At 37.7% G+C, this 24227-nt stretch overlaps 1 protein-coding gene across 1 annotated transcript; it reads right to left on the bottom strand.

Moving 5' to 3' along the window:
• Positions 1-1005: 1005 nt before the first annotated feature.
• LOC136279061 (phospholipase A2 inhibitor beta-like) lies at positions 1006-23869 on the bottom strand. The gene is made up of 6 exons (XM_066162436.1): positions 23804-23869; positions 16898-16969; positions 15648-15719; positions 9149-9220; positions 8116-8187; positions 1006-1093 (listed from the first exon to the last, which is right to left on the bottom strand). Exons 3-6 carry the CDS (start codon positions 15665-15667, stop codon positions 1006-1008), a joined length of 252 nt encoding a protein of 83 aa, XP_066018533.1. The 5' UTR covers positions 15668-15719; positions 16898-16969; positions 23804-23869.
• Between the last annotated feature and the right edge of the window lie 358 nt (positions 23870-24227).

Here is a 24227-nt window from a genome sequence, read left to right as displayed (position 1 = left end):
TACGGGACCATTAAGTTCATATATTTCCACATCAGGTTAAAATAACCACCGAACAAACGACCACTTAATTTTAAGCTGAACATTATCAACGAAGGAAAGTAGCGGGTCACTTGTGACGCCCTACTTTCCCTCAGCCGAGCAGAGTCTCCCCACCACGTCAACTTTGTTCATTCCACTCACACGATGTTAATAGAGAATACTTCATGGGCTTTGTGGGAGTATAACCCATTGATAAAACGCGACTTGTCATAAACATAACCAGTGGCCTTGAGTCTCACTACTCCAAAATTCAGTTCCTTAATGAGTTTGTAAATAAACCCCTTCAAGCGGTTAGTATGTCGGCGGATAAAGTCCACGGCTCGAAAATTGACTGAGAAATCAATATTAGGCCGAGAAGCGAAGCTTCGAGGGATACCTTGAAATTTTGAGGACACTATCTCATGCCCAGCAAAGGACATTGTCAGCCAACACATACTATAAAACCAGAAAGGAGTTATTCATTTTATAACCCTCCCATTAATTTTCATCTCGCGCGAAAGCCACCCGTAAAAAAGGCCAGTGTTTATCTGATTGCAGATGCGTATTTTAATATTAATTATCACTGGACTCAAACGACTCTGTTTTCCTTCCGTGTAAAATAATAGAGATGGAGAGAGGTGCTTTTAAAGTCAGGAACAGGGAACGGGCAACTAGGAAAGGTATTCTGGGACCGAAGTAGAGTCGTTACCCGCATGTAAATTCAAAATATTAGACGACGACGCGGAAAAGCAGTCTCAGCATCAGTTATAACTCTTTATGGTAGCGATCTTCGAACTTTATTCCACGTCAGGTGTCGAAGTCAGTAACCAGCATTAGGACTAGGAGGACCACCTTACTTGCCCTTGCATCATGTCATTCTTGAAATATGTCAATAAATGCCACAAATTCTCCCTGCTATCCTATTTTTCCTGATCCCTGTATAGCAAACGAAACATTAACTACAACTGTAATTAAGTTTAGTGAGAATTATAGTTTCACATACAGTTCTTGGAGAATGCTAAGGTTGGCAAGCAAGTCAGATGGTAGCTCCTCCAAATGGTTGCGACTCAGGTCTCTGAAAGAAACGAATACATTTACAACAGCGGGAAAAACCTATAAAAAACTCTGATTAATTTCAGAAGTAATTAACCTTTACGAAGCCAAAACATGTAGCACGCAGACCAAAAATGATAAAGTCTTGTACCATATAACGCAAAATTTTTTCACTTTCTTCTTAAAGAATAGGAGAGATGGTAATTTTTTGTCCCTCGCCGTCTTTTCAGTTGCTTGCCAGTTGATCATTTACTAATTGTATTTAATTAATCGTTCAGCAATGTAAAAGCATAACTTCAATTATTCGATATTTCAAGCCTCTCCAGGAGCCTTCTTCCATCTCATTCTGTTCCTTATTCAGGCAAAGCTTTGCTTTTAGACAAACAGATATGATAATATAACTGTACGTAAAGATCTATGAGTCTTCCTGACTTTGGAAATAAGCCGGGAGGTAGTTAAAACGAAGCGGATAAAAAGTGTCGGGGCTAGTATTTCAAAGTGATAACCCCGCTATGAGCCTGTTTACAAACTTACTTTTACAAAATTAAGTTCATTTCATTTAAATGAAAGCAATAAACAGAACGCTCAGTTAACTCAGTCCTACATAAGGCTAAAAAAGCAACCGACATGTTACTTTCGTTCCATGACACTGATCACAGACTCATTCATAGTACAAATAATAAGCCTAGTATAAAATACTTTATAATTTTTTAACAAGGTTAAAATTTAAAATACTTATACTGAGTCTATGAGAGAGAAACAGCAAAAACGCTTTGTGAAACGTATCTGTCGATCACTGTGGCAAGCTCGTTGAACTAAAAAGTTTACGTCCTTCAAATTTCAATATCTACACAAGGTGTCACCCACAGGGTACTAGAATGTCTCCGTTGGCTCGAAGTTGGTTCTTATAACAAGAACTGACTCACTGTTGAATCTTTCACCCTTATAGATGGTTGTGTCTGAGAAAGTAGCTTCCGATATTTCAGTCGTTTTGATTGTTGTATGGTGTTTATTAACTTGGTCAATGAACTAGTTGATGACATTGTCAATCGCGAAAATTAAGATCCGCGAAGATGGTGAGATAAGTTAACCGAGTTCCGAGCCAAATCATTATCAAAAATAGTTTAAGATCAACAACGTCTGACAAAATCTTTAGAGAATTTTTCACATGAATTTAATACTGCAATCAAGGACAATTTAGGATTGGTCCTGTTCCGGATTTTAAGCAGCCAGAGAGTGCTACTCACAAGTTTTTCAGCCGAGTCAATTCATCAAGAAGTTTTGGTGGTAGTTCTTTTAACTGATTCTCATGTAACCACCTGTAAAAAAGGATGTCGATGGTAGGTTAGTAATAACAATGACACTAACTATTGCAATTTACGAAATCAAGCATATTAATGTTGACTTCCCATTTTTTTATTTTGATTTCCGTTCTGCTTTCCATTGAGCATATTTGCTGACAGGGAAACAGGGAAACGTTGCACACAATTAAAAGGCACTCAACGAGTTTTTTTTCCTTTACTTTATTCCGCTCACCCAGTCTTTTCTAATGAACTAAACAATCAAGTCAATAAGTATCTACAGCACTCTGATGGTGCACTTACATTCGGTCGCTTTACTTTCGAATAAAAGTCGCTATGACACAAATTTTAGCGGTCGATTCTTAGAATTTACGACAAAAAAAAGGACACAACCACTCACAAAAGTTCCAAGGACTTTAAGGTCTTGAATATTCCCGGATGAAGGTTGCTTAGTTTGTTGTTGTAAAGATACCTGTGATTTGATTTGAACAATGGTCAGACTTCTTTTCAAAAACACAAACAGCCACCTTTGTTATCTGTTATGAATCGGAGTTTTTAAAAAAACTCGACGACTGAGTAGAAATGCAGCTTATTAGCTGCTCATTCAGAACTCAGAAAAGAATCATTAAGTTACGCTGAGGCTTTCTTGCAATATCGTTTGGTTTCGATATCCTATACAAAACCTAGCTTTCTTCACGTGGTCTTTGTGATTGTGAAGATTCTGGAGGTTGCGGCTTACTCAAATCCTCAACAACTACAAGGGTGGCGCGGTACGAGGCTACAATAATTCAAACTCCACTTGGTAGATTTAAATTGATTTAATGGCAGATCCAAAGTTCAAAGGTCTAGATCAATCAGTTGCATTTGACATGAGGGGTCATAAAGATGGCGAAGATCGAAGATCGTTGATCTTAGTAACAGTAGCGGTAGAAAAAATAGTAGTAGCTGTAGGTGCAAATTAAGTGGTAGGTTCGAACTGAAATACGATAATTAAAATAGAGTCTAACTTTGATAAGGCTAAAGAGAAACGGTAGACTATTAAGAGATATACAACAGCAATAAACTAGCGAACTCTTAGAGTGAAATGAATAGACGTGATAATTCCAGGAAATCTCTATTTCTACCAATGCAATTGTAATTACATGATACTTGGGGACTATAAATATTATGTAAGGTTTTCCATACATTTCACCTGCTTGTATTCTCCGACGTCGCAAATGTATTTAGGCAGAACGTTTCCCAATTGAAACAAAAAATTGATCGCTGTAATTATATATGGAAAGTTTTCGGTAACTCATAGTTTATTGCTTTTATTTCAAAGGATCTCCCAATGTACCCTCATCATAACTTTTGATCTGCAAAACTGGATCATGGTTGATATAGCATCGTACTGCTATCACGATCACGACTTTTAAGTCAAAGTAGAAATCTGCGTTCATGATTCCTGTAAATATTTAATCTTTTAATACTAGTGAACACGCATGTAACAAGTAAAGACGCTTACTCTCGTTCATTAATCAATTAATCAGTTGATATATATACTTACAGTTCAGTTAAGCTGGTCAGGTTGTCAAATATTCCCTCCTGCAACGTCTGAAGCTCGTTTTCCTGGACGCTTCTACAGTTGGGTTACAAAAAAAGAAAAAGAAATCAGAATTCCAGATTAAAGCAATCTATACTCTCTTCTACAATGGGCAGACCAGCTTTTTCTCAGTTAAGATCGACGCTAAAAGCTGCATCTATTCGTTCACTACCCGCTTGTAAGGGTATGACTGACGTTCTTGCTTCAACTAATTATTCCAATACTTATTTCAAGAATTATTCAGTTGTTCATTGTCAGGCTTGAATGAAAATGATATTTGGTCAATTTCCAAATGGAATATAGAGAATACATAGCAATCTATTTCCCCATAGTTGCACAGATAAAAAGAAATTGAGGAACAGGTAAGTATGAACAAGTGCAATTTATTTGAATCAATTGTCATCAGATTCCTTTTACGATAATGAAGAGCCCACTAAAATTTGCCTCGCTCTCGACACTTAACCCTTGTCTCTTGTAGCAGCAACTAAGCGCTATCCGGTAGCACGAGTTTGATTCCTGGCGCAGCGCGAATATCTTTGAAAGCTTCTCTTTTGAAATTTCTTTGAGCGTACGATCAACTTGCAAGGATCATATCGTAAGTTATTTCTTATCCATCGATCAAAATCAAATTCATTTCATTTAATTGTAACCAATTTAATAGAACGCTCACTTAATTCAGTCCTACATAAGGCTACGAAAAACAACCGACACTTTACTTTTGTTCTGTTGTAAAGAGACCTGTGATTTGAAGAGTTGTCAGACTTCTTTTCACAAATGCATACAGCCACTTTTGTTATCTGTTATGAAGCAATGTCAAAAAACCTGGCTTTTCATTATTACATTCAGCGCAATCAGAGTTTGAAAACTCAACGACTGAGTAGCATTACAGATGAGTGGCATTATAAACGTAGCTTATTAGTAGCGACTGTTCACTATGCTGTCATCAAATTTGATCAAAATGATCAGGGTGAAGAGAAATATCTTGACACTGTATGAACAAAAATCCATAAAAAGCCTATTTTCCTCAGTTCTGGTCTTTTGTCCTCAAAAGTTTGAAATATATATCGATATATCGATATTTCAAGCTCTTTTTAACTTCCCGTCGCAGGTTTGAGTTATCGAAAGACGACAGTATTAGTGTCTTTTTTGTCATCCATTCGACCAGGATACATTTCACAGAGACTACTCATTGTATTGCGCCCTGTTTACAACGTCAAGGCTCCGACACGTTTCTGCCAACCTTCATACCATCTATGCGAACCTCCGCGTCAAGTAAAGTGTCGGTTGTTTTTCGTAGCCTTATTATTCTGCGTCAAGTGTCGAAGTCAATAGCCGGCATTAGGTAAATACATAAATATGTAAATAAATGCCACAAATTCTCCCTGCTATTCTATTTTTCCTAAACCCTGTATAGCAAACGAAACATCAACTACAACTGTAATAAACTGTCACTCAGGTCTCTGTAAGAGCGAATCTATTTACAACAGCGGGAAAAACCCATAAAAAACTCTGATTAATTTCAGAAGTAATTAACGTTTACGAAGCCAAAACATTTAGCACGCAGAGCAAAAATGATAAAGTATTTTACTATGTAACGCACAATTTTTCATTTTCTTCTCAAAGAATAGAAGAGATGATAATTTTTTGTCCCTTGCTGTCTTTTCAGTTGGTTGCCAGTTGATCATTTACTAGTTGTATTTAATTGATCGTTCAGCAAAGTAAAAGCATGACCTCAATTATTTGATATTTCATGCCTCTCCAGGAGACTCCTTCCATCTCATTCTGTTCTATATTCAGGCATAACTTTGCCTTTAGACAAACAGACATGATAATATAACAGTACTGAAGATCTATGAGTCCTCCTGACTTTGGAAACAAGCCGGACGGTAGTTAAAACGAAGCGGATAAAAAGTGACGGGGCTAGTATTTCAAAGCAATAATCCCGCTTTGGGCCTGTTTAAAAACTTATTACGATGGCTGTTTTTTATTTTAATACAAGTAGAAGGCGTTTACCACTTGTCTAAAATGACCCCAGGCCGACTAAACGTATGAATGAATAAATATCATTTTAAGAGCTTTCATGAGATTACCATAAGAATAAAGAATATTTCAATGATCGGGGCAGACGGTTTTGATATACAACGGTCATGTTACAATTCATTATTAATGACCTGGTCTGGTCTGTCGCTTCCAACCAAGGCGTTTTTTCCCGCCTGTATGTTAATTAACGCCTTTGTATGCAGCTTGAAGTTGAGGACTATTCTGACATTGCTAGCTTGACTCGGGTACGGAAACGCATGGAGGACAAACAGTTAAATTGCTGTCGATGGTTCCTACATCAGGGTTTGGTCATGATTTATGAGCACATAGCCAGGTCGAACAAAATTATTACGATAGCGTTTTTGTTAGCTTGTTTGTTTTTGTAATTCAATTAAAGCGATTACCATTTGTCCAAAGTGGCCCTCGGGCCGACCCAACATGATCATCTACAGTTTCCGCATTGTTTACGAGAACTATACGAGAATAGAGAGTAATTAAATGATTAGAGCAAACTATTTTGATACTCAAAAGACATGCTTCAGTTTAGTGCGAATGAACTAGTCTGGCCTGTCAGAGGCAACAAAGGCGTTGATTCTGTCCGTTTATTGATTAACGCCTCTATATGCAGGGTGAGGAGTGCACAGTGACTAGTGCATAGTGAGGACTGTGCTGTGACATTTAATTGCTTGCTTTGACTCGAGTAGAAACACATTTAGCGCCCGGATATATATAGCAAGGTGGCTTGGCTGGCCAACGCACTAGGATATCATTACCGTGTGTGACTGTAGAGCAGCAGAGGTAAAATGGTGAAAACATCCGGTGATGGGAAAACCATTTACATAAAACTTCATGTTAAATTTGTATTAGCCCTCATTAGGCATACTCTTGATCTCATACTCAATTCAGAATTGCGATCGATTTTTTGTCCACCTTCTGAGGCCTTTTACCATATTCACACTTGGATTCAGCCGATGTGTCATTTGACAAGGTTTTACGTGTCATATTGCGCACTTTAACCGAGTGCCATTTTAATGGCTGGCGCGCTCTTTTTCTCATTTGAGTCGTGTGCCAGTTTACTCAAAAGCGTGTCATTTTACATGTTGCCGTTCTCGACAAACTAAATGAGAGATCGAAATTAACAAGCAACGAGGAAACTTGAGAGGTCAGCAAACACATTTCTGAACATCATCGACTTACAACCACAATATTGACTGCGACTCTGCGCAATGCTTAACCTACAGCGCCAACTGCTTTCAACGAATGATTCTGGAAAGCTGGTTTACTTAATTAGAACACACGACTCATTCACGATATTAACATTACGGACGAACAGTGCGACATAACTTAACGACCTAACTTTACCGACGGATCCAGACCGACCAATCACGACCGACCTACGCCACTTGAGTCTTACAGCCAATAACATCACGGCAAAACTGACCAATCAGTTTATACGAGGGGGACTTAGAACATTTGACTGACAAGAACTATTCACTTGACTCGGATGAAGACTTCCGCTCAGGTTGATGAAACGTCAGTCACTTCTAACGACAACAGTCCTTCTCAGGACCACACTCACCCGAACGATCAAAATACACTATTAAACTTAGTATTGTTCGTCTTGACACACGCCTTTGTTTTTATCGTGCCATGTAAACAAAGGAGAGATTTTAATAAGTAGTGCTATCGGACATGCACGCCGCTCAGAAGCCGCCGTGTCATTTGGCACTAAAGTGCCTATCGTGTCATTTCACCATTCCCTTGCGTTCACCTTTAAAAACGTTTTCCCATGTAGAATCACATTTGATACTTTTTACAAAATTTCACTTATTAAAGTATTTCTTCGGGCTAGAAAAGAAATCATTGAGTTTGAAAAGGTTTCAGACGTCAATGAGGTTTAGGTGTGTGGGGGAGGGGTAAATGCTCGACACTCCCATCATAAAGACATCCGTAAATGAGCAACTTCCGACGGCTTCTTATCTGTTAATGTTAATTGCAATTTTAAGCACACGAAAGCAAAGCCATGTTCGTTTTCTGTCATAAATTTTTAATTTAGGTTAGCAGCTTCAAAAAGGGATAATTCGCTAGTTGATGATACAACTTAAATTACTTTATACTTACAGTTCTTTTAACTCTTTCAAGTTGTTGAATATTTCCTTTGGTAACATCTTCAGTTCGTTTCCAAACGCTGATCTATGAAGACGATAAAAACTACAAATTATAGCTCGGAAAAGTTTTGATTATTATGCTACTGATCCTTCTTTGCCTTATTCTATTGAAACATGTTTCAAATTTTTCACTGTTGTGTTAATTACAGAGCTTTGTCCTGGTTTGTGAAACCAAAAAAAAAACCTTAGTCTTAATTTTTCCAATTCGTCACGTGACCTGTGTTAATCTTTGCGATCCTTGACCTTCTGGTTTTTTCTGGCCTCTTTAGTTTTTTGCTGCATTCATAAAGTACTGTATTATTTTATGGTTTCCTTCTTCTACAGACAGTACCCTTGAGCAGTTTCGACTAACCAAAGAAATAAAATATTTGCTGAAGTGCTTTTCACTATCTGTTTATCTAAAGAAAATTGGCATGGGGAGTCACGATAAGTGGCAGCGCAGTGCCATTACCTTTTCAATAAATGTATTGTTACACTGCCTAAAGTATCATAATGTCGCTGGTTGTTGTTTACCGCTGGCTCTAAACGATGACTGCAGCGACGAAGGCGTAGTTATTTGTAAATTGCTCATTAGGTTATCCATTAAAATTTGAAATGTTTATGATAACTTTGGGGAAAAGAAACAACGTAAACGCCATACTAGAAGTATCTGCCGATTATTGTGGCAGCATGGTAAACTAAAAATTCTTTTATTCAGATTGTTTGATTCCAGACCTCTTCAAAATAATTGTTCCACAGAAAGAGAACAAAATAGCGTATTGTTGTTAACAAATTCTTGGCCCCAGCAACTCCTACATCGACCAAACTGTCCCAATCAACTTAGCAATCATATCAATAAATAACAAAATCGAAAGGAGCCCTTACATAGTAAATTGCAAATAAGTCAATATATTTTCAAATAAAAGTGTGCGTGACTAGAAACTTTACCAAATAATTTCTACTCTTAGAAAATAAAAAAATAATAATAAAAAAACACAACCACTCACAAAATTTCCAAAGACTTTAAGGTCCTGAATATTCCTGGATGAAGACTGCTTAGTTTGTTGTTGTAGATATACCTGTGATTTGATTGGAACGATTGTCAAAAACGCAACTAGCGCTCTTTGTTTTCTGTTATGAAGCAATCTTAAAAAGAAACCCGACTTTCTTTGTGCGGTCTCAAGCACGCAATCCAATCATAGTCTAAAACCCCAACGCTTCGGTAGCATCATGAATTGCAGCACATTTGGATCTTAGAAGTAGGTAAAGTAAAACTTAATTTAGACAGGATAGCCCTTTCAGCTCGAAAGCTGATATCCATAGGGGCCATGTATCGAAGAACAATTATGATTACAATATATGAAAACTTAAATTATGTTGAGAGCTATTGACCGTAAATACCGAGAATCCGCCGACAACTGAAAAATTCGTAATTCAGTTTATTTTTTCTAGAGGACCTTTTTCATGAACCTTTTTCTGATGAACTTTTTTTTCCGATGAACCTTCAATCCACTGTTCAAACCTTTGATCTACTGTTCTGCCTTGTTCTGTCTTGTAGAATAGTTATGAATGTCAGAATCTACGTATGTTTTTTTAGCAAGGCTGGCGTCATTGCTTTGGCGGTGTAAAACAAAATTTCATTCAGCTGATTCGTGAGTCTTACAGTTCATTGCCGCTAACTGAACACTGAACTGACTCCCTATGTAATTTCGTAACAGTGTCCATTTTGACCTTACTAAAATGAAACTTTGCCCTTTATATTATAAGCGAGTTATCGCATGTTTCGTCGTTCAAATATTAGGATCGATGTAACTAATTTTTTCAGAAGTTGACGAAGTCGCTGAAAGGCTCGGGAAATTTCTGCACCTTTTGAAAACCACCGTAATATTAATCTTTCATTTTGTTCGGCCCTATGCGATTACCTTTACAGAGTGGGACTATAAATATTATGCAAGGTAAATTTTTAGTTTAACACACTTCGCCAACATAACAAATGAATTTTAGCTGCACGTCTGTGAATCGAAACAAAAACTTAATCACTGCAATTATGGAGAGTTTTTGGTAAGTTACTATTTCAAATATTTACGCCACACGAGGCTGCACTCCACCCTCTTTCACAATCTGATCTAAGCTGTATGTTGGATTATTTGGCAGCGTACAGCTATTGCGATCACACAGCTTTCGGAATGATGTAATAAGTTTACATCTCTCTTTTGTCTCGGTCGAGACACTCAACTTCGTTCATTGCATTTCGGTCAATGTTAAAAAAGGACCCTGGACGGATTTCCACGAGTAGACCACGTAGAAAAAAAAATGACTTGTCACAACCAAAAGTCATTAAGTTAAGTTCATTCAACCAAACCAGTTCAGTGGCCTTGACTTCTCATCCCTCCATAAATAATTTTCTGAGTATTTGGCTGACAGCCACCTTCATTTTATTACTTCATTGCAAAGCAATTCAGCACTAGAGCGACGTAAGCTTAGGTGATACTCAGCCAAGTCATTGTAAAAGATAATTATATATCAACTACCTCTGATAGATAATTGAGAGAACGTTTGCAGGTCAATTCAATCTTTAATGTCTGCATTGTTAGGAATGTAGAGGGAACTACTCGCAAGTACTATGGCTGAGTCAATTTATCAAAAACATTTGGTGATAGTGCTTTTAACTGTTTGAAATCTAACCGCCTGTGATAAATAATGGCGATGGCAGGTTAGTACTAACCGGCAATGGTATTATAATATTGAGATTTTTGAAAATTGACCGTAGTTACATTTACTTCCTATTTGTTTATTATTTTTCCTCCGCTGCTTTCTATTGAGTATATTTGCTAACAGGTCAGCGTTCACCCATATTAAAGCACTCGACAAGTTATACTACATCTGCTCAGCCAGTATCTTCAAATGAAATTGCTATTAGCTACTAAAATTAGAAGTCTTTGGGAACTATTAAAATCGGGAATGTTCCCACTAAGTATTTGGGAATTGTTTAGGCCTGCTATATGACCTTGAAATCTTTGTGCGAGATCCATGAGCTTTTGTTTGTTCTGTGCTGCAAGACCACAAATCTATTTTTACATTTTGAGTGATGTGTCTTTGACAGTTGAAATAGGGCTTAATTCTCGTACAGTAATCGTCATCGCTGATCATGTTTGGGTTTGTCCTCGATCTTTTTTATGGTTCCCATCGGGAAGTTTTCTTTAGGGTTTCAGTTCTCGAATTTTAGTCGTTTTTGAAGTACTTTGTTGTTCATTTCGAATGTCTAGTAAAGTTATTTGGGTTAGCGTTCACTCTGCCAAGGTGACTTGTCGCGTAACTCTAAACATACCTATACCAATAGGATATTTTTACTGAGGGCTGAATTAGACACAAAGACCCAGTCTTTCAGATGAAGAGCCATTTAGAGTCATTAAGCAGAGAGGGAATGAAAGTTCTTGATCAAACTCCCAGTGCCTCCGTTTGCACGAGTTTCTTAAGCTAATTAACTCCATCAGTCCAACAAACCAAACAACCTTTAATTCGTTAACGGGACACTGATTAGCCTAAGCTTGGCCGAGACGACCAGCCAGGAAGTATTTTTTCACAGGTATTCGACAATTTTCATTGTATAAATTGTAACTCGTGAAATGAGGTTAGGAATCCTTCTGCGATAGAGGGCCAGTCCTCTCACATCTTGAATTGAACGCGATGCTCAACGAATTTTCTGGAAATATGCTATTTCCGCAGTCCCAATTGTTCTCGCGATTTAAAAATCTGGTGCCGAAATTACGTCTCAAGAACGAGGCTAAGAGCGAAGTCGCTCTCGTCGTTAGAAAAAATGAAGTGCTGTGCTGGCGAAAATGAGCGACTGTTTCACGAAATTTAACGTGATGGAGTGAGTAATTATTAGTGAGAGAGAGGCTATCAGCTAAGTAATGGCGGTAAAAGAAAGAAAAAAAAAAGTTGTAACTGTCCCATTTCCGGGTGCCTCCGTTTTCACGAGTTTCTTAAGCTAGTTAACTCCACCAGTCCACAAACTAAATAATCTTAAATTTGTTAACGGGACTATGGTTAGCCTAACCTTGGCAGAAACGACAACCCAAGAAGTATTTTTTCACAGGTATTCGACAATTTTTCATTGTGTTAATTGTCACTCGTGACAATGAGGTTGGGAACCTTTTGCGATAGAGGGCCAGTCTGCTAACGTCTTGAACTGAACGCGATGCTCAACGGATTTGCTTGGAATGGGCCATTTCCGCAATTCCCAGTGTTCTCACGATATTAAAGAAATCTGGTGCTAAAATTACGTCGCGAGAACGAGGCTAAGTAGGAAGTCGCTCTCATCGGTAAAAAGAATAAAGTGCCGTGTGAGTGAAAATGAGCGAAACTTTTTAGAAATTCAATGTGGAAAAGAGAAAAGTAATTTGTGGGATGGAAGATATCAGTTAAGAGATGGTCGCAAAGGAAAGAAAAAAGGGAGAACTGTTCCATTTATGCATTGCAGCAATAAAGCAAATAAAAGTAGCCGCCTCTGGAAAAGACCACTAAACGTTGTTGGATGCTTAGACGTACGCCTTCTTTGACATTTCAAATTTCTTGTTTAGCGTCTGCATGCAGCCTTGCTTCAGTTGTTTTCATGTCATTATTTATCATATTATTATAATCAAACGAATTAAGGTACAAACAACAGGACAGTACTAAACAAAAGTAACTAAATGAGAATAAATGAGTAACGATTTAAAAATAAACCAAGACAATTTGTAAATAAGATCGTTTCGCTATAATACTGTAATAATAACACGAGAGGTTCTATGACCGAGACTATTGAAAAGGCTGATGATTCTGTGACTTAATTAAAACAAAGAAAAGACCTACGTACTTTGGTTGACGAATCGCACTAAAAAAATAGCAAAGACACTTGAGATAGCGGTAGCTTGGATCCCACTGATCGTAGCAAAGGTAGCGCTGTGGCCTCAACCAACTTTTTCTTTTTTTAAACGGTGCGCGTCGCACTTTTATAGTTTATGCTGCGTGAAGAAAGCTAAGGCGTTGCAAAAAGTAGCGCCCACAATAAGAACTATTTCCTAGGCAGCAAAGATTCCAAAGTTGTGGTACAATTCCAGGAAAGTTCGATTTCTACCGACGCCTATATAAAATATATATAAATCAAAAGGAAGTTTGTAGGAAATTAGCAGAAATAAACGGCGTTTCGAAACTAACAGTCTTATGTACCCATCGTAATCAGAGTTTGCATACTCAACGACTGAGAAGCATTCCAAATGCAGCTCATTCACAGTCCATTCGGAACTCATAAAAGAATACTCCAGTAACGCTAAGGGTTTGCTGCAATATCGTTTATCCGTCAATGATATAAATATTAATCAACTGGTTCTCAAAGATCTATTTTCTTTAAAAGACATGTATTTTTGTCTAACCAAATTGTCCCGTTACAGGGCGTTATCCATATCTTTCATCATTTTCGATTACATCGTAACTTCTAAGGCTGTTTTCATTGAGAGACGATAACTTTTCCCAGCAGGACCAGATGTAGGTTCGAGTTTCCTTTGCATAGTTGCAACCATCTCTAACCTATGGAGCCGTTTGTGTTTCTCTGGCCCTTGAATGAAGCATTCCGGTAAACCAGTTGTAGTTGGCAGTGCTCGAAAGGTACGAAACGGATGCTTAGTTTCTCTTATAGCAGCAGTTGTGTGCAACATACAGCTCGTTGAATTCTTAATAATAAGCATCACCTGAACTAAGTTGCGATGTACGAGTGTGATTCTTAGTATGTGTTGTCACTAAGCCCAGTGTTAGGTTTTTTTTTCAAACTATAGGTGTCCAAATACAGCATGAGCCACTAGAGCTCAGATCAAAACATTGAAAGTTTTGTCGAACATGATTGGTTATTGACAAGCTGATCTTTAACACGAGTCCTATAATAAAATATGAAACGAGTCAAAAAGAAACCGCACTAAAGTCCAATGCAAATAATTGATTCGAAACAGTCATTTTTTTTTCCGACATGTGTCTCCTGGCATAAAACGCACCAGTCCAATGCAGGTTTCGCCTATACTGGTTTCATTAACTACGATATATTTTTTCTAAATCCTTGATCAGAATGTTTCATTTTCACTCGACTGTTCACTATGCTGCACAAAGCTTGATCAAAATGTACAGGGTCGAGAGAAATATCTTGACACGGTACGAACAAAACTCCATAAAAAGCGTATTTTCCTCAGTTCTGGTCTTTTGTCCTTACAGTCTCAAAGTATGTATCGATATATCGATAACCCGCCATCCTTTTGCACGAGTTTCTTAAGCTAGTTAACTCCATCAGTCCAACAAACTAAATAATCTTAAATTCATTAACGAGACTCTGATAAGCCTAACCTTGGCCGAGACGACCAGCCAGGAAGTATTTTTTCACAGGTATTCGACAATTTTTCATTGTGTTAATTGTTACTCGTGAAAATAAGGTTGGGAATCCTTTTGCGATAGAGGGCCAGTCCTCTAACATCTTGAATTGAACACGATGCTCGACCACAAGACGTTGTTGGATGCTTAGACGTACGCCTTGCTTGAGTTGTTTTCATCTCACCATCTGAATGTTGCTTTTTTTTCCTTGTTGATTCTTACGAAGCGGGGGCCTACTGTAATTTTCGAAACGAAACAGGACGAAACGAATTGGAAATCTATAATTTGCAAAATAAAAATCTTGTTTTTTTCGAAATGAAGATCTGTATTTGCGAACAGAGAATACTCAGCCTAGCAGCATGACAAATGCAGCTTCTAAGCAGCGCATTTAAAAATGAGAAAATAATTCCCAGGTAACACTTAAAAACTTTCCGCAGATATTGCTGACTTTTCAGTGATTTAAATTCAATTTTTCTCGAATATTTACCTCCTTTGAAACTCTTTTTTTTTTACGCGACTAAGTTGTCCGATCACTAGGCGCTATCAATTTCTATTCTGCAGTTTTAATTTAATCACCTAGGTAACGATCTCTTAGTCAGATTTCCAGCCTCAGATATAACAGTTTATTGGAGATATAGGAAGTTGGAGAAGATGGGTTATCACCCAAAAGGAAAGTGCCCATAGTTTCAGTTAAGTGTAATTGTAATTACATGATACTTGGGGACTATAAATATTATGTGAGGTTTTCCATACATTTCACCTGTTTGTATTCTCCGACGTTGCAAATGTATTTAGGCAGAACGTCTCCCAATTGAAAGAAAAAAATTGATTGCTGTAGTTATATATGGAAAGTTTTCGGTAACTCATAGTTTATTGCTCTCATTTCACAGGAGCTCGCAATGTACCCTAATCATAACTTTTGATCTGCAAAGCTGGATCATGGTTTATATAGCATCGTACTGCTATCACGATCACGATTTTTAAGTCAAAGTAGAAATCTGCGTTCATGATTCCTGTAAATACTTAATCTTTTAATACTAGTGAACACGCATGTAACAAGTAAAGACGCTTACTCTCGTTCATCAATCAATTAATCAGTTGATATATACTCACATTTTAGTTAAGCTGGTCATGTTGTCAAATATTCCCTCTGGCAACGTCTGGAGCTCGTTGTCCGAGACACTTCTATAGTTGGGTTACAAAAAAAGAAAAAGAAATCAGAAGTCCAGATTAAAGCAATCTATACTCTCTTCTACAATGGACAGACCAGCTTTTTCTCAGTTAAGATCGACTCTAAAAGCTGCATCTATTCGTTCACTACCCTCTTGTAAGGGCATGACTGACGTTCTTGCTTCTTCTCGTTATTCCAATACTTATTTCAAGAATTATTCAGTTGTTCATTGTCAGGCTTGAATGAAATGATATTTGGTCAATTTCCATATAGAATATGGAGAATACATAACAATCCATTTCCCCATAGTTGCACAGATAAAAAGAAATTGAGGAGCAGGTAAGTATGAACAAGTGCAATTTATTTGAATCAATTGTCATAAGATTCCTTTTACGATAATGAAGAGTCCACTAAAATTTGCCGCGCTCTCGACGCTTAACCCTTGTCTCTCAGTTGGTAGCAGCAACCAAGTACTATCCGGTAGCACGAGTTTGATTCCTGTCGCAGCGCGAATATTTTAGAAAGCTTCTTTTTTGAAATTTCTTTTAGCATACGGTCAACTTGCAAGGATCATATCGTAAGCTATTTCTTATCCATCGATCAAAATCAAATTCATTTCATTTAATTGTAACCAATTTAATAGGCCGCTCAGTTAATTCAGTCCTGCATAAGGCTACGAAAAACAACCGACATTTTACTTTTGTTTGTTGACAATGATCAGCAGACTCACTCAAAGGATAAATGATAAGTTTAGTTAACAATACTTCACAATTTTTACCAAGATTACAATTTAAAATACGTAAGTCAAGTCTATAAGAGAGAAACAACAAAAACGCCATACGAAACGTAACTGTCGATTATTGTGGCAGCTTGTTGAACTAAACAGTTTACGTCCTTCTAGTTTAACATCGGAGAGAATGTTTTTAATAAAATTTTTCGCGTTGTTTCTTTTCGCGTCTCTCCGCCAGTTTGAACTGGTGCATGACATTGTCAATCGCCAAAATTAAAACCCGCCAAAATGGTAAGATAAATTAAGGGAATTTCAGCTAAAATCATTATCAAATATAGTTACATATCAACAATGTCTGAAAAAATCTCGAGAGAATCTTTGACATAACCTTAATACTGCAATCAAGGACAATTTAGGATTGGCCCTGTTCCTGATTTTAAGCAGCCAAAGAGTGCTACTCACAACAACTGCAGTAGAGTCAATCCATCAAAAACTTTTGGTGGTAGTTCTTTTAACTGATTACCATGTAACCGCCTGTAATAAAGGATGTCGATGGTAGGTTAGCAATAACTATGACAATAACTACGACAATAATTATGGCAATTTATTGGTTTATTTTGTTTTCCTTACTGATTTCCATTGAGCACATTTACTAACAGGGAAACGTTTCACATAATTGAAAGGCACTCAACATGTTTTTTGCTTTACTTTATTCTGCACACCCAGTCTTTTGTAATGAACTAAATAATAAAATTAGTAAATAACTACAGAAGCAGCACTTTGATATTGTGCTTACATACATTCGGTCGCTCTATTTTTGAATAAAAGTCACTGTGACGATTTCTATAATTTACAAAATTATACATATATATCAATATTTCAAGCTCTTTTTAAATTCCGTCACAGGTTTGAATTATCGAAAGACGACAGTAGTAGCGTCTTTTTTGCCATACATTCGACCAGGATACATTGCACAGAGACTACTCCGTGTATTTGCGCCCTGTTTACAACGTCAAGTCTCCAACTCGTTTCTGCCAATCTTCATACCATTCATACCATCTATGCGAACCTACCTGTGGTCGAAGTTAAGGAACTTTAAAAGAAGGACCTACTATAATGGTATGCGCGCACTCTTTTTTTTCTAATTGTTCTTTATTATTTCGGTGACTTATTAGTCTATTTTGATAAACCGTTCGGTTATATACGAATACCTGGCCGAGTACTGAGCGTCCTTTATTCAGAATGGCTTCCAGGTCGGTCAGAGTTTTCTTTAAATTTCACTCTCATAAGATGTGTTCACTTCTCGATAGAAAGGATACGACCACTTTTTCGAGTTAAATGGAGGCTATTTTGCCAAACAACACAGCATGTGCTTGTCGTATGTATCTAATTCCTCTAAAGCCATAATGATTTTGATCGCTCTATCAGATTCATGGCATCGGTTATTGCACTTCCAGTGTTCAGATTGGGTCACTCAATTTACTAAAGTGTTGCTCGCTGAATTCTTTTTCACGATCACTTCCTCCGCTCGGTTCCACGAAACAAAAAACTTGTTCAAAAGGCTGTGCACAACTTCATTGCATCAGTTGTCAATGAGCTAAAATTCCAACGTAATTGAATGCTTGTCTAAGAAGTATTCCTCCTCCTCTCGTATTCTTGAAAACTTCTTGGATTTTAAATTGTTGAATTCATTTAAAAATATCCAGAACAGACTGTGTAAATTGATTGACACTGGAAATTGATTCAGTTCCGGTCGCATGTCGCATAGCAATACCTCTGTTTAACAAATAGATTCCAATTTGCCGTGCGTCTGTTCAGTAATAGATCACAGATGACGTCAAAATGTGATATGAACAAAAAAGTGGCACACGAGGCGCAGCCGAGTGTGTCACCGATGTTCTTACCACATAGAGAATTGAAAAAAAGTTTTAATGATGACGTCATCTATACGTCTGTCCTCCAATAGATCATAAGTGAGAACCAATCAGAGTGCGTGCATAACTGAGCTTATTATATAGTTTATGATTTTTTTCCGCTTTGACAATAGAAAGAAGCAGTGACTTCATTTAGTTTTAAATTTCAAAAAAAAGGTTTAGAGTGAAAACAAATTAAGTAAGCGATCGCAGCAAAATTTATAAGCGTTTTATTTGACCGAAGCTATAATTCCATTTCTTTTGGTTGAATACGTGACCGGTCACAGCTAGCTTGGCGCTACGCCTTTCTTTGCTTTTTACCATCCTTATATCTAACGCACAATTGTGGCCTGGCCGTTAACTATACGTACAACTGTACGTAAGTAACATGACATGTGTGTTGTAACAAACTGCATCTTAACCGTCAGTTTAGCTGCCAGTTCCTACTAACAAAATACTACGAACACTTGGTCATGCGAGTTCAGTAAAAAAAACTAGGTCATCCGGGTCCATCAAAATACCAGTGTTGTAGCCGCCCAAGAGAAGACCTTTGCCCCTCGAGTAACGCTTCTCTCGTGCTCTCCAAACCTTCTGCGTGTATTCATACTTCGATATATGCACAATTACCAGCAAAAATTTTGCCCGTGAAGAAGGAGAATGTTGGATAAATTTTGATTTAGAACTAACCCAGGAATCCATCAAACACAATGTCGAGGGGGGCATTTCAAGTATATGTGGTTGTACATGCTCAACTAACATGATGTTGGACAAAACATGTTTGATCAGGACTAGAGTATATAGTTGTGACTCAGACGTAACTATCCCTTACTTGACTGAGCTCAGCTTTCACCCTAAACTCTTCAATTTCCATCCGATCATGTCAATGATCCTTAAAGAAATTTACACCCAGCTCCCGGGCAGAATAGAAAAGAGAGTCTCAGCCAGGTCCAACGCGCCAAACATTAGCCATTAGCCATAATAACGATAAGACCGATGTCTCATCCCTCCACGATTCATTTTCTGAGGTTAGTGGCTTATAGCAACTTTAACTTTTTTCTTTATTGTTGCGCAAAAAATAATCTAGTAGTTTAGCTCGGAAACAGTGCAAGTTCAGTGAATACCAAATGTTTTATTTAAACGAAGTTATAATTCCATTTGTTTTGGTTAGCTCGGCGTTACCATCCTTATATTTAACGCACGATCGTGGACCAGCTATTAACTATACGCATAACTGTACATAAGTAACATGACGTTTGAGTTGTAACAAACTACATCTTTACCTTCAGTTTAGCTGCCAGTTCTTTCTAACAAAATACTACAAACACTTCGTCATTTGAGTTAAAAAAAACTAGCTCATCCGGGTCTTCCAAATTGGTATTACTGTCCATCAAAATACCAGTGTGGTAGCCGCCCAAGAGAAGACCTTTGCCCCTCGAGTAACGCTTCTCTCGTGCTCTTTTGCGTGTATTTATACTTCGATATATACACAATTGCCATCAAAAATTTTTCCCGTGAAGAAGGAGAATGTTGAATAAATATATTTGATTTAGAAAAAACCTAAGAATCCATCAAACACAATGTTGAGAGGGGCATTTCAAGTATATGTGGCTGTACATACTCCACCAACATTTTGTTGGGCAAAACATGTTTGATCAAGTCTAGAATATACAGTTGTGACTCAGACGTATCTATCCCTTACTTGGCTGAGCTCAGCGTTCACCTAAGATTCTTTCATTTCCATCCGATCATGTCAATGATCTTTAAAATAAAGAAATTTACATCCAGCTCCCAGACAGAATAGAAAAGAGAGTCTCTGCCAGAACTCAAACCCGCACCTTTCTATCCCAGGTCCAACGTGCCAAACATTAGCCATAATAACGATAAGACCACAAGGTAACACGTAACTATTCGTTGATTTTACCGTCCCTATGTTGCATAATGATAAAATGTTTATCAACCGGTTTGCAATTATTGGTAAATAAGCAAACTGGAAGCTGGTTATCATATCGGTTCGTAATAATCCTGATAAGTGATGAACCGATGATTACGATCATTTCTTAAACCGCAGTTGCCAAAACCAGACACTCATTATCGATGTCTCATCCCTCCACGATTGATTTTCTGAGGTTACTGGCTCATAGCAACTTTAACTTTTTTCTTTATTGCTGCGCAAAAAATAATCTAGTAGTTAAGCTCGGAAACAATGCAAGGTCAGCGAATACCAAGCCAAATCATTATCGAAAATTGTTATATATTAATTATATCTGATACGAACTTGAGAAAATGTTTCGTTTGTAATCTAGAAAAGATTTAGAATTGCCCCTTTTTCTGATTTTATTCAGCCTTGTGAATAACCGCATTATTCATAGAGCCAAAGAGTGCTACTCACAATTTCTGCAGCCTGGTCAGTTTATCAAAAATGTTTGGTGGTGATGAAGGATGTCCAGGGCAGGTTAGTAATGACAATGACATAAATTATTGAAACTCGTGAAATCTACCACATTTACATTTTCTCTCAGTATCATCATTTTTTCCTTGCTGATTTGCACGAAGCATATTTTGCTGTAATAGGACAACGTTTCCTTCTATTGGCAAGCACTTTACATGTTTTATCCTTCCCTATGATCTGCTCACCCACTCTTTACTAATGGTACTGTAATTTCTCTCCGCATAGCACGTTGGTGATGTCGATCTCACAGTCATGTTTCTACCTGATTATGCACAGCTCATACAAGGTAATTCAGTGTAGACGTAAGAGCATTTCTGACGATTACAATGAATAAAGGGAAATACATTTTAAAATTAATTATGTACTTAATTTATTTCATTGCACTGTCCCCATTACATATAGCTGCTAAGAAAATAACTACGGTATTACGCGAATTCTGATCTGCTAAACTCGATAATTATGTGGATCAACATTATTTGGCTCGTGATAACAAAACCGAAGAAAATAAACAAAACAAAAATGCAATATACTTGTTTTCGCAATATCCTGTGTAGGTTATTAAGCCAGTAAACTGGTTGAACAAACAGTCTACTGCTAAACTGAGCTTTCAACCGCCGAAAAAACAAAAACGTAAATCTTAACCCTTCACTTAATTTTTTTAGAGACAAGAGAAGAAAAGACGAAAGCTTTGCTTCAGTAATTGGTCTCTTAAATGCTGATTACCATGCTCTAAATGGTTGCATTCAAAGTGAACTGAACAAGAGACATGCTTTGAAGACACAGTTGAAAAATAAATTGCCACCCTTTGTGATTGATCTCGTAAACTATCCCTTCAAAGTAATAAATATCGATCTATTGCCCACTAGTTGCACAGGATAAAAACGATCGAAGAATGAGTAACTATAAACAAGTACGATTTATTTCAATAAGTTGCGATCAGATTCACCTACGAGAATGAAGAGCTCACTAAAAGTTGCCTCGTTCCCAACACTTAGCTTCGTCGCTCAATTAGACTGATCAGCATAGTCACCTTAATACTGAGAAATGATGTAATAACTTTGCATCTTTTTTTTGAGAAAGTCTCGGCCGGGCCCTCCACGTCAATTTTGTTCATTCCACTCACTCGATGTTAATAAAGTATACTGGATGGGCTTTGTGGGAGTACAACGCATTAATAAGCACGACTTGCCATAACCAAAACCAGTAGCCTCGAGTCTCATACCTACCTAGTTTTGTAAATAAACCCTTTCGAGCGGCCGGTAAAGTCCACAGCTGAGATATTGACCGAAAAATGAATATTCGGCCGAGGAGTGAAGCAAGAAGGAAAACTTGAAATTTTGAGGACAATCTCTCAGCCAAGGACATTATCAGCCAACATATACCACAAAATCAGAAAGGGGTTATTCATTTTATAGCCCTCCCATTAACTTTCATCTCACACGAAAGCCACTCGTCTAAAGGCAAGTGTTTATCTTATTGCAGATACGTTTTGTAATGTTAATTATTGCTGGACTCGAAGGACTTTGTTTTTCGTCCGTGTAAAATAATAGAGATGGAAACGGATGCTTTAAAAGTCAGGAACCGGGAATGGGCAAGTAGAAACGGTAATCTAGGACCTAAGTAGAGTCGATCGTAATCTGCATATCAATTCGAAATGCAGTACTCTACCAACTGAGTCAACAGGCCAAGTGGGAGCTGGTCATCATGTTGGTTCGTAATAAAACCGTGTAGTGATGAATCAATGACTATGAGTATATGCAAATTATATATATGTAAACTGCGGTTTAAGAAATAACATTGAAAGCGATCGTCGGAGCAACATCTTTTTTCAGGGCCTTATTTTCAGTGGTGAAAATAAGGCTCGAAAAAAAATTCAGAATTGACCAAATTCGGAATGACCAGCTCGCAGCTGGATTGTTACTTCAGTTGGAAGAGAGCTGCACCGGTAAACTTGACCTCCGTCAACACTGGTTTTATTTCTGAATTGTGAGTACGGGACCATTAAGTTCATATATTTCCACATCAGGTTAAAATAACCACCGAACAAACGACCACTTAATTTTAAGCTGAACATTATCAACGAAGGAAAGTAGCGGGTCACTTGTGACGCCCTACTTTCCCTCAGCCGAGCAGAGTCTCCCCACCACGTCAACTTTGTTCATTCCACTCACTCGATGTTAATAGAGAATACTTCATGAGCTTTGTGGGAGTATAACGCATTGATAAAACGCGACTTGTCATAAACATAACCAATGGCCTTGAGTCTCACTACTCCAAAATTTAGTTCCCTAATGAGTTTGTAAATAACCCCTTCAAGCGGCTAGTATGTCGGCGGATAAAGTCCACGGCTCGAAAATTGACTGGGAAATCAATATTAGGCCGAGAAGCAAAGCTTCCAGGGATACCTTGAAATTTTGAGGACACTATCTCATGCCCAGCAAAGGACATTGTCAGCCAACACATGCTATAAAACCAGAAAGGAGTTATTCATTTTATGACCCTCCCATTAATTTTCATCTCGCGTGAAAGCCACTCGTAAAAAAAGCCAGTGTTTATCTGATTGCAGATGCGTATTTTAATATTAATTATCACTGGACTCAAACGACTCTGTTTTCCTAATAATAGAGATGGAGATAGGTGCTTTTAAAGTCAGGAACAGGGAACGGGCAACTTGGAACGGTATTCTGGGACCGAAGTAGAGTCGTTGCCCGCATGTAAATTCAAAATAGCAGACGACGACGCGGAAAGTAGTCTCAGCATCAGTTATAACTCTTTATGGTAGCGATCTTCGAACTTTATTCCACGTCAGGTGTCGAAGTCAGTAAATAACCAGCATTAGGACTAGGAGGACCACCCTTACTTGCCCTTATATCATGTCATTCTTGAAATATGTCAATAAATGCCACAAATTCTCCCTGCTATCCTATTTTTCCTGATCCCTGTATAGCAAACGAAACATTAACTACAACTGTAATTAAGTTTAGTGAGAATTATAGTTTCACATACAGGTCTTGGAGAATGCTGAGGTTGGCAAGCAAGTCAGATGGTAGCTCCTCCAAATGGTTGCGACTCAGGTCTCTGAAAGAAACGAATACATTTACAACAGCGGGAAAAACCTATAAAAAACTCTGATTAATTTCAGAAGTATTTAACCTTTACGAAGCCAAAACATGTAGCACGCAGACCAAAAATGATAAAGTCTTGTACCATATAACGCACAATTTTTTCACTTTCTTCTCAAAGAATAGGAGAGATGGTCATTTTTTGTCCCTCGCCGTCTTTTCAGTTGCTTGCCAGTTGATCATTTACTAATTGTATTTAATTAATCGTTCAGCAATGTAAAAGCATAACTTCAATTATTCGATATTTCAAGCCTCTCCAGGAGCCTTCTTCCATCTCATTCTGTTCCTTATTCAGGCATAGCTTTGCT

This window comes from Pocillopora verrucosa, chromosome 1 (assembly GCF_036669915.1).
Source record: "Pocillopora verrucosa isolate sample1 chromosome 1, ASM3666991v2, whole genome shotgun sequence".
Lineage (NCBI taxonomy): Eukaryota > Metazoa > Cnidaria > Anthozoa > Scleractinia > Pocilloporidae > Pocillopora > Pocillopora verrucosa.
The sequence above is the reverse complement of the archived record's forward strand: the minus strand, read 5'-3'. Positions and strand labels throughout refer to the sequence as shown.